General features: G+C 45.4%; 1 protein-coding gene across 4 annotated transcripts in view; it reads right to left on the bottom strand.

Moving 5' to 3' along the window:
- The window catches only part of CLPB (ClpB family mitochondrial disaggregase), a 139,916-nt gene that overhangs the window by 70,884 nt on the left and 56,930 nt on the right, over nt 1-12,102 (bottom strand). For 2 of the 4 annotated variants that reach the window (XM_058545688.1, XM_058545686.1), the window contains exons 5-6: nt 1,884-2,012; nt 1,064-1,141 (exon numbers count right to left, since the gene is read on the bottom strand). In XM_058545688.1, the coding sequence (XP_058401671.1) occupies nt 1,064-1,141; nt 1,884-2,012 (207 nt within the window). The remainder of the gene's footprint in view (nt 1-1,063; nt 1,142-1,883; nt 2,013-12,102) is intronic. The other 2 variants (XM_058545689.1, XM_058545687.1) reach the window with 1 other exon arrangement.

Genomic DNA, 12,102 nt, shown 5'->3' with positions numbered 1-12,102 from the left:
AGGTGGACCAACTGTAAAGGTGGGGGCTAAGGGCATCTGTTCCCAGTCAACAGGCAGGAACCATGCCCCTGGAACGGCTGAAAGGGCCAGCCCAGGCCTGGGGGGTGAGGCTGGGGGGCACTTCATAAAAGGTCCATGCCTCTTCATTTCAAAGGTGTTCGATCTGGAAGGCTGGGGAGAGGGTCTCTTTTTAGAGTGAATTCCCTGTCTGTTTGGGGGCTGAGGGGAAGCACCGGACAATGGCTGGGGGTACTGATTGATTTTAAGGCATGGCAGAGAGAAGCCCTGTGGTGATTGCTCCAATTCTCAGCTACAAACATCTTGCTGGAGAGCTTTCCAAAGGACAAAGTGAGTAGCATCCTGCTTGGGGATGTTTTCTAAGTCAGTAAGTTTTTGCTCTGAAAGCATCAGTCATCCCAGGCACTGTCACCAAATGCCCCTCAGAGTGTATGTGCCCCAGGCCAAGGCACACTCTGGCTGCTGTGGGGCAGGTCCCTTGTAGGCTGGGGGTATGGGCCAGGCCTGGGTCTTAAGCCAGCGTGGCTGTGGCTGATGGAAGGTGGCAGGATTTGGGGGTTACTGGGAAATCCCTCCATCCAAATCACAAGACAAGGACTAGAAGATGATCTGGGGATATTGGGCTGGGGAGGCCAAGGCTCTGGAACTGAAAGAACTGTCTTTGAAGACTGGATTTTGAAAAAGTGATTGAGCTGCAGAGGACAGTTGGCAGAAGTTACAGAGAAGAAAATCACAGCTCATTTAAAAGAAGATATTTCAACCAGTCAGAGAACTAAAATGGAATGGACTTCCAAGGAAGAAGTAGGGTTCCCTTAGTCCCCAACAGAATCCAAGGAAATGCCAGCCAGCCAGCTGTTGGAGAGGTTTCTGCCAGGAGGAGAGGGGGCAGGCAATCAGGGGGACCCAGAGGACCTCTGACAACCCTTGTAGCTCCCAGGTTCTATGAAGAAAAACCCCTGAGAAGAAGCACCAGCCCCAAGAGGGTCACTAGCCCCTCCAGAAGTGGCAGCAAGGGCACAAACAGGCAGTCATGTGCCACACTCACTCAGGGGCCTGGGCACCACACATCCTGGCAGGAAGCTTCCCTCCCATTCCCAAGGAGAGGCTGGAGTAGGATAAGTGGCTGTGGGAGGGAAAGTGATTTGGGAGTTATCTGGCAGGGTGGTGGGTAACTCTGCACCAGACCTGGACAGGATCAGACCAGCCTGAGAGTGGGGATGGCACAACTATCCCTCCAATTAACTCTCCAAAGGGAAATTACTCAATCATTCAACAAAGACTGACTGAGTGTTTACTGTGTGCTGGGTACTATGCTAGGTGCTGGGGAGGAGTCAGCCATGGTTCTTGCCTTCAGGGAGCTGAGTCAAGTTAGGGAGAAGGCTACTGAACACATAAAAACAATTTCAGATTGTGACAAATGCCATGACAGAAAAGAATAGGGTGTCATGACCCAGAGTAATGGAAGGGGCCTAATCTAGACTGGGGATAGGAGTGGGATCAAGGGGGATGTCTTTGAGACCTGGGTTAGTAGAGATCTGAAGGGCCTCCCCCTTGTTCCACTAGCCCTGCTCTGGAGGTCACAGGGGAGAAGAGCAGACACTTTTGGGGAGAACAATAATAAAGAAACTTCTCAGAGCATGTTCAGACAGGCAGGATGGCATGGTGCATCACACACATGCAGGCAAACAACACACTTCAGCCACACAAGGTCAAATCACACATGCACACTGCCACTTTTGTGAAATGCAGGCACTCCCAGCTCTGGGAGGTAACAGGGCTCTGGGGAAGCACGGCATTTCCAGAGTGGAGAGGTTGCCAAGTACTCTCTCCTGCCAATCCCCCACCCCATTCACCCATGCTCTCACCTCCATCAAGCAGCTCCTTGACGGTGCGGTAGTCATCGGCAAGGACAGCGTAGTGCAGGGCTGTGCAGCCCTTGAAGCTGGCGCGGTTGTTCAGCCGGTTGTTGAAGTCATCCTCTCGGGTGATTAGGACTGGGGGGACAGCACAAACCCTTCCATTAGCAACAAATGCTGTAAGCCACCAATCTCACCTTCTTTCTCTCTCAGGGCATTTTAATTTTTTTTTAATTAATTTATTTTTTTCCCCCAAAGCCCCAGTAGATAGTTGTATGTCATAGTTGCACAGCCTTCTAGTTGCTGTATGTGGGACTCGGCCTCAGCATGGCCGGAGAAGTGGTGCGTCGGTGCGCACCCGGGATCCGAACCCGGGCCGCCAGCAGCGGAGCGCGCGCACTCAACTGTTAAGCCAGGGGGCCAGCCCTCTCAGGGCATTTTAATTCCCTCCTTCACTCATCTATCTACTTGCTAAACATACAATGGCACCTACTATGTGCCTGGCCATCTGTGCTGGGTAAGAAGAGGTAAAACAGAGGCCAGTTGGTTCCATAAATGTATACTGACATCTCTTATGTGTTAGGATTCATTTGGGGACATAGAAATGAATCAGACATGGTCCCTGACCTAATCTGACGAAGGAGGCAGACAATAAACAGATGTTTATGGTACTGTTTGAGATAAATACTATGTTAGAGGTATAACAGGATGATACCGAAAGCCAGAGGGGAGCTTAGCTCAATTTGGGCATGAAGAGAGGACCTTAGCAGCCGAGTCTCCCCCAGGGTGAAGAGGAGTCATCCAGGTGAAGAAAGAAGGCTGGGCTAGACACGGGGAGTGGGGAGGGAGACAGAGGCTGATCTTAGCAGAACAGTAACGCACCTCTCTGCTCTGAAGATGTCTACAATCTAGTAAGTATTTAATATTATTTTGTAAAGAACTTTTTACCTTATAAAAGCCATTAAAATTTTGAAACTACAGAAAAGTACGAAGAGGAAAAGGCATCAATATCTCAGCAACTTGAGAAACCACATTCAATATTTTGGTATATGTCCTTCTAGACATATATATATATATGTATCCTACATATATGTCTATGTATATATCTCTACATATATATGCATATGCATATATATTCCACAAAATTGGAATTTACTATCTTGCAACTTTGTACTGCTATTTTTTACCCTTAATAAATGTAATGTGAACATTGTTTTGAAGGGAAGAAAAACAAGCACTTCATGTGGTCAAAGAATCAAAAACCCCAGGCTCACTCTAGTGCTAATATTTGTGACGCTCTCTTTCCAATTTAGGTTCCAAAAGAACCAAAAGCCAGTTCCATCACTTTTATAAGACCCTCTGGGTTGAGTGACCACACACGTCCCTGTTCACCTGGGATGGCCCCGGTTTATGCCTGTTGTCCTGGACAGGCCCAGTTTGGACAATAAATTGGAAGGTTATCTTACCTCTGGAGCCCTCCCTTGGGAACTGAGACCCCACAGAACAATAACTATCCCCCTAAGGTGATGGGGTTTCCTTCTGCCTATGCAGAAACGGAGTAACTGTCTTATGTTCCCTCCTGAGCTCAGTTCGTTGGGGGTGGAATTTGGGTCCTACCTACCTGTACCCCCCTCTCCTCTAGCCCATGGCACAGGGCAAGCAAAGGGTAGGCTCCTCTTTATCCAGTGGGAGCACTGGATAAAGGGGTATAATTCAGTCAAGAGGTAACCTTGCCTACCTAGTCAAAAGCACCAACAGTTCCTAAACCATTCTTTTCCAAATGGTCTTGGAATGGAGTCTCTGCATTTTCCTCTCCTGCAAAAGTAGACTTCCTATTTAAAAGTTCCAAAAGCCAGAAGGCTGTCATGCCTCTCCCTAACTAATAGATTTCACTTACTGACCTTCTTCTACTCTGTGCCTGGCATGGTCTCTTCACATAATTAATCTATTTAATTCTCATAACTACCTTATATAGTAGGTATTATTATTCCCATTTCATAGATGAGGAAACTGAGGCACAGAAGACACACAGCTAATAAGTGGCTGAGTAGCTAACAAAATAAGTCCCATGTGCAACAGCAGCTGCATTTTCCCCATAAGAGAGTCCTTTAGGACCTAACTCAGAGATTACTAACTCTTAGTTGCACAGTCTTATCAAGTCATGGTAGGTGATCTTGTTTCCAGCCCACTGAAGATTAGAAGAAGGAAACAAGAAGGCTGGGGAGGAAGCTTCAGAATCAAGCAGATTGATTACAGTCAAGTGCTGGCCAGACAGGGAGGGAAAAGATCAGTACAATAAAAAGCTAAAAGGGAATTCATGGAATATAGCACCTCAAAAGCCCCTGAGGGCATCACTGAATTGCCACATAGGACATTAACTGCTGGATATAATGATGAACTTGAGGAAAAGTGATAGTTGGCTCAAGAAAGCAAGACGGGTGTAATCCATTTTACAAAGAAAACACATCATTCATTCAACAAACAACATTTAATGAGCACCAATGCATGGTGGTAGCTGCTGGAGATATACTAATGAATAAGACAGCTCTTCACTTTAAGAAGTTAACAGTCTAATGCAAGAATCAGATCACTGAACAAATTATAATACCGTTTCACAAATGCAATGATAGAGCTATACACAGGGTGCTTACTATCAAAAGCAGATGAACTCAAGGAACACCAGTGGGGCTCAGGGAAAAACATCAGCAGAGTGCCAGCTAATAGAGAGTGCCAGGACTGTCCATGAGGAGGGGCCCTGCTCACCTAGGTCTCATCTCTCACCATCCCCCCTCCTACTCCTCTTTCTTGCCTGGGAGGTTTTTAAAATACTATTCCACTGCCTGGAACATTTTCCCCTCTCCCATGCCTTCAGTTGGCTAACTCCAATTCATTTGTAGGCCTCTGATTAGAAGTCCCTTCCTCCAGTGACTCTTCCTAAGTTTGAGGTAATTACTGCTCCTAGGAGCTCCCCAGCACCTTAGGCATCTCCCAGTTACAGGACTTATTACAGTGTATTGCAATCGCCAACTTACTTGACTATGTTCCCCACTAACCAAAAGCTCAAGGAGGACAGGAAGTATGACCATCTTCTCCACAGCTGTATCCCCAGCGCCCAGTGTGGTGCCTGGCCATAAATATGTGCTTCACAAATACTTGTTGAATCAGCAAATAAATACATAATATATAAATAAATATATAATACATAAAGAAGGTCCTAATATTACTTTGTTTTTGGAATAATAATAATAATAATGCCAGTCAACAAATATTTAGTGGAGGCAGTAGAGTGTAGCTGATAAATGAGTGAGCTCTGGAGCCAGACCACATGTATTTGGATCCCAGTTCTGACTTGACTGACTGTGTCATCTTGGGTAACTTAGGCCAAGTTTCTTTATCTGTAAATGGAGATGATAACAGTAACCTCTCATGGGATCTTGTAAGGACTAAATGAGACACTATGAGTGAAGGGGCTTGGAACAGTGCCTGGCATACAGGACCTCTCAGTACATGTCAGCTACCATCTTTATTGTATAGTTTGTACTTCCAAAAGTGTATTCTCTCTGTGACAAGAGGTTCTACTTGGGGAATCCTGCATATACTTTTCCCCTCCGAAAGGCACAGTTCTGAGTAAGAACCAGCTGTTTAATTTGGCATTACTCAGCAGTTTCTTGTCTGACAGCCTCTTTCCACCTAACCCTTGTTAAAATCCCACAGTATTGGTGTTCCACAGAATACTCTTTGGAACTGAGCAGTGCATTACAATCTATACAGCACTTTCATTTACTTATGTATTTCAGAATAACCCTGTGAGGTATAAGCTGGCACTCCCCATTTTGTAGATGAGGAAATCGAAGCTCAGAGGGTGCCACAATCAGTCAGCGGTGGAGCGAGGCCCTAGTCCAGCTCAGCTAGGCCCATTGTGTGCTCTTAGCAGTAAGCTATCTTCCCCACATCACCCAGTTTTAGAAACCCTGTCCCAGAAGATCGTGCTGAAGCCCCCAGATCATTAGATCTCATACTCTTCTCTATCCAAAGGAAGTGGCTCAAGGTGGAAAGGAGGTGGGGGAGAGGTACAGCATGCACCCTCACGCACTGACCCACTCTCACTGAGGAAAAGTAAGCAAATCCACGGAAGCGGAAGTGACTCATCCAAGACTGGCTCACCAGCTGGCCACCAGGGTGGTCTTTTGAGGCCCCGTGTTTACAGCTGGTCCTCAGCCAGTGAACCATCCCCTTCCCAACAATGACATCTACCAGCCTGTCTCCAGCACAGGGGGAGACAGGCTCAGGCTCCTGCTTCCCCTCCAGGCCAGCCATTCCTGTCTCCTCACCTCTCGGACCACAGGGAGAGTGACAAAGCACCACTCTGTCATCCTGCTCCCACTTCTGCCTTTTGATGTTGCAAAGTCTAAGCCAGGGTGCTGTGGCCAGGGTCAGTCTGGGTGCTGCAGCAGGTATGTGCTGGATGTATACTCTGCAGGATTCCCTGAACTGAGCGTGCCAAAGAGTCAGCAGAGGCAAAAGTAGTCCCTGAAGCCCTTCATGTAGCCCTGGCCACTCCCCAGCACTGCTGAAACTGCAAAAAAATACTGCCTCCCATGATGAGAAACAGTGATTTCAGGTAAAGGAGTCCTACAGTCCCGAATCTTAGCTATGCCACTTACTAAGTTCTTCTACCTGTAAAATAGGTATGATAAGTAATAATTTGAGGAATACAAAATATTTAAATATTATGAGAATCAAATCTGATAATAGGCTTTTTCAAACATCACCAGAAACATTTACTAATGCTGCTTCCTTCCTTGGGTTAGGCACTGGGCACACAGAAATAAATCAGACAAGGCTCCTGTCTTCATACTGCTAAGTCTATTCGGGGAGACTTTGAAAAAAGGTATATGAGGCAAGATGAGTGGTCTCCAGATAACAAAAGCTTTCTTACTGCCACTTTCCTCTGCCTTTCATGCAGAGGAAAGGCAACCCTAGCTATGAGTGCCTCTCCCTCAGGCCCAGCCTCTATCCACCCTCCCAGGAGCTTGTGCCACCTAACGTCACGGAGTGTCTAGCGGTGCCTTTGCCTTTAAAGATGTGAGCATGTCTCCAGGAGAGGGAACTTCTATGACTAATCTGACAAACATGAGAATAAGCCCTTACATTTGTGCATCATTTTACAGTGTAGAGAGCATTTCAATGCAATTGTTTCCTCACCCACGGCAACCTGGGACAGACAGGTCAAGTATTGTTCTCTCTATTGAACAGAGGAGCAGACAGCGGTAAAGAGGTTGGTGGCCTGCCCAACTCACACTGCTAATGGGCGGTGGACTAGGACTTGACTCCGAACCTGCCTGGCTCCATCCTCCACACTGCACAGCTTCTGCCAGAGCCCAAGGCACAAGCCTCACATAACCCAGGGTCAGCTGACCTGGCCTGAAGCTCAGGGCGTAAGCTCAATTCCTATCAAAAGTCTCCAGGAAGAAGCCTCTGGGCTCTCAGCTTCCTCCCGGGCAAAGTGTCGTGTATCTACTACCTCATTAAATCCTCACTACAACCTGAGAGACCGCCATCCTACCGCCAGTGGGCAGGCTGCCTCTTCAGCCTCTGCGGGCGCTGTCGGCTGTGCCTCTTGTATCTGTCTTCAGCCAGGGGATGGTGCAAGAGGGAGATGGCCTGTGCTGGGTAACTATGAGACCATCCCTGGGGAGGGCAAGGCCCTTCATTTCCTTCCACAGCCTGGACAACCTTCCTTCCTCTCCAAATCCTACCTGTGCTTTAAAGCCCAATTCCAGGCTTCCTATTCCAGGACGTCCTTTCCTCTCAGCTCTGCCCTGGATGCCCGTCACGTTGATTATGCACGCACATTTACCAGGTAATTGTTTATTGTCTTACAACACCTCTTGTAATACTTTCTTGTGTTAAAATTTCCCTTCTGACTCCCCAATTAGAATCCTAGGCTCCTCATGTATGAGAGTAACTAGTTCATAACATTTTTTGTATGTATTTCATACAGCATCACTTCAGCATTTCACGTAGCTTCAGCAATGAACACCTAAAAACCTTCATCCAGCCACCTGCCCACGAGCACACCACCATTGCACACCTCAGTACAGTGAGTGCTATGAGAGGCATGCACGCACAGAGTCTGATGGCAGCAAAGATGGGGCATGTCCTGCGGCTTGGGGAGGAATCCCCCAGAACTGTCTTGAGGACGAGAGGGAGCTTGCCAGGTGCAGAGGAGAAGGGCATTCCAGGAAGGAAAGTGGCGTTTGCCTAGGCCAGAGGGTGAAGACTGCATTACCTGCCCACTCAAGAAACTGGGAGTCCTTCCATGAGCCTGGAATGCCAAGTGAAGGCAGGTGGAGCAGTGGGCAGAGAAGAGGCTGCCTAGGCAGACAGAGCCTGATCCTGAGAGGGTTTAGACACTATCCTGAAAGCTGTGCGCATGCAATGGTTTCTGTTAAAAAATTAAGCATGCGGAACAGCAAGAACAACAGACCAGGAGACAAGAGAACTGGGTTCAAAATGGCTCTTTCACTAACTTGACATGTGTCTCAATCCCTCTGTGCCCCAGATTCCCTATTTTTAAAGTAAAGGAGTTTTTCTACATCAGTGGTTCTTTACTCTAGTACAAGTTAATAGTACAAGTTAATGTATCCAGGTAACTTGTAAAAAAAAACATTGATTCTTGGGCCCCCACCTCAGCAATTTAGATTCAGTAGACAGGGCCTGGGGATATACAGTTTAAAAAGCGCTTTGCGTTGCTCCTCAGAGAATACTCTGAGAAGTACTGGACTAGATGGTATCTGAGGGTCCTTCCCAATCTAAAGTTCTTGTAAGGAACACAAGAAAGACATAAGGCTGGCCAAACCCGTCCCACCTCCACCTGCCTGGTCCTGCTCCAGGGAAGCCAAGGATGGGCACTAGAACACTCTTCCCAAGCCCCATGTTTAGAAAGTTAAAGCAAAGCCTCCATGACCCCAAGCCTTGGGACGACACCTCCAGTATCTCCCTCATACCCCCAAAAATCCCAGTTGGAATTAGGTTCTTCTATACCACATGCTCCAGTCTGTCTCCTCGTTCATCCATCAAACATTTATTAAGCGCTTTCCATGGGCTGGGCCATGGTGGTAGAGAACGAGCCCTGCCCTCAAGAGCTTGTATATGCTGCAAATAACATCAAAAGAATCTATACTTTACAAAATATCTCTGAAAGGAAAGAGTTCAGAATTTTGAGTCAGAGCGACCTGGATTCTAATCCTGGTGACTTTGAAAATTACTTCATCTCTCTGGGCCTCAAATTTCTCATTGGTAAAATGGGAACACTAATACCTAAGAATTGAGTTCCTGTGAAAATTAGAAATGATGTGGTAGAGTGAAGGGCACAGGAAATGACTGGTACCTAGGAAATGGCGATTTTCAAAATAACATGTCCTCCTCTGTCCAGGAACCTGTAATATATCCACATTCTCTTTTTGACTTTCAGAGGCTTCTCTTACCTGGTCCTAGTTAATGTCTCCAAACAGACTTGCAACTCCTCCCTTCCTGCTGGCAAGAGGAGCCTGGTGATCCTACTATGAGTAGGATCATGGGAAGCAAAACTCACAGTGTGACTGTGATCAAAACACTTAACATCTCTGAGAATCTGTTCTCATCTGCAAAATAGATATCATCACCTACCTCACAAGTTCAATGGTAAACCCAATCAAAAAATAGACAAAGGATCTGAATGGATATTTCTCCAAAGAAGATATACAAATGGCCAAAAAGCACATGAAAAGATGCTCAATGTCATTAGCCATCAGGGAAATGCAAATCAAAACCACAACGAGATACCACTTCACATCCACTAGGATGACTAAAGTCAAAAAGACAGGCAATAACAAGCACTGGTGAGCATGTGGAGAAACTGGAACCCTCATACAGTGGTGGGAATGTAAAATGGTGCAGCCTCTGTGGAAGACAGTCTGGTAGTTCCGCAAAAGGTTAAACATAGTGTTACTATATGACCCAGCAATTCTACTCCTAGGTATAAACCCAAGAAAACTGAAAATATTATGTTCACAAAAAAATTGTACACATTCATAGCAGCATTACTCATAATAGCCAAAAGTAGAAACCACCCAAACGTCCCTCAATTGATGAACAGATAAACTAAATGTGGTACATCCATTAAGGAAACACTATTCAGCTATGAAAAAGGAATGAAGTACTGATAAATGCTACAACATGGATGAACCTTGAAAACAAGCTAAGTGAAAGAAGTCAGTCACAAAAGATCACATACTGTATGATTCCACTTACATAAAATGTCCAGAATAGGTAAATCTATGGAAACAAAAAGTAGATTAGCGGTTGTCTAGGGCTAGGGGGAGTTGAGAGGAAATGGGGAATGACTGATAATGGGTATGGAGTTTCTTTATGGGGTGATGAAAATGTTCTAAAATTGGGGTAATGCCTGCACAACTCTTGTGAAAATACTATAAACGACTGAATTATATACTTTAAATGACTGAATTGTGTAGTGTGTTAATGAAATGTCAATAAAGCTATTATATTAAAAAATGCATGTAAGGAGCTGAGCATATTGCCTGGTATGTAGTAAGGACTCAATAGATGGTAACATTTATCACTGTGCCTCTTCCTCTTCCTGATGCCACTTTACCCAGGGCCAGAGTCACCTCTCACACCAACACGGCAGAATGTGTCAGGCTCATCGCAGGGAGCCCACTTCATACTCAGTGGAGGGTCACAGGTAAGGCCTGAAGGCTAATATCCCAGGACTAAGAGTCTTTCTCTAATACTCAGATAGATAAATATATAACTCTTGGAGTAATGAGAAAATAATGGCCTTCATTTACTAAGTACTAATGTGCCAGGTACTGTGCTAGGAACTTTACAACTCTTTTCCTCACAGGAACCGTACTAGGCTGTTATTATTATTATTTCCCTTTAACAAATGAAGAAGCTGGGACTTAGAGAGGTTATGTAGCTTGTTTCAGGTCACAACAGTAGTCAATGACTGAGCCAGTCCGTTCAACTCCAAAGCTTGTAGTCTCTTCTCTATGTGAGTACATGGCCTCACTATTCCTTCCGTTTATTTATCTACATCTTACCCATCCTTTACAACTCAAGCAGCCTGATTTCACTGATGTCCCTTTCCTCTATGTGTTCTAGTAACGTCCAGTCTATATCAAATTAGTTAACATTTTCTTTTATTTGGCTGGACATAATTTATTTTTATTATTTTATTGAGGTCATATTGGCTTATAACATTGTGTAATTTAAGGTGTACGTTATTATATTTCAGTTTCTGTATAAACTGCACTGTGTTCACCACCAGTAGTCTAGTTTTTAATCTGTGATCATATATACGTGCCCCTTTATCCCTTTTGCCCTCTCCCCGCCCCATTCTCCTCTGGTAACCACTAATCTGTTCTCTGTATCCACGTATTTGTTTGTTTATCTTCCACATATGAGTAAAATCATACAGTATTTGTCTTTCTCTGTCTGACTTATTTTGCTTAGCATAATACCCTAAAGAAGATGTGGTATATATATATATAATGGAATACTACTCAGCCATAAAAAAGACAAAATCATGCCATCTGTGACAACATGGATGGACCTTGAGGGTATTAACATTTTCTTTTACATAGTCTTTTGTGTTCTCAGATTGCTTCCTGTGTATACTCTTGAACACAGCAGGTATTTGATAAACAGTTCCTTAGTGAATGGATGTTAAGCTTGTCTCCCCAAGCAGAAAACAGACTCTGGAAGGAATAGACACTGTGTCTTACAGATCTCTTTATCTTTCATACAGAGAACACCCTCATAGTCATTTAGGCTGGCCTATGGCTGGAAGACCAGATCCCACTTGACAATGGTTCTCACAGACACCATGTCCTCTGCCCATGGACTGGAAGGTTTCTCCTTAAGAACAGGACCCTGCTCATCCCATTATATCTTATCATAGTGAATATGGGAGCTGGCACACAGTAGGAGCTCAGAAAAGGTTTGATGAATTAAAGAGAAGACTGGGTCAGCACTTACTCTATTGAAGACACATCAAGGGCAGCCTTCCCATAGGGACCCCAAGCCTATCTTCTCTCACCCCCATGAAAGGGAAAGGGGCAGAGCAGCAAAGTTGGCCTGGAACTTTAAGAAGACAGGTTGCTGACCAAGCCTGTGGCCCCAGATAGTCAGTGGGGCATCCTCTCTGGCTCAGGACCTCTCC

This window comes from Diceros bicornis, chromosome 7, assembly GCF_020826845.1.
Source record: "Diceros bicornis minor isolate mBicDic1 chromosome 7, mDicBic1.mat.cur, whole genome shotgun sequence".
Lineage (NCBI taxonomy): Eukaryota > Metazoa > Chordata > Mammalia > Perissodactyla > Rhinocerotidae > Diceros > Diceros bicornis.
Note: the sequence above shows the minus strand (reverse complement) of the source record. Positions and strands in the feature narration are given on the sequence as shown.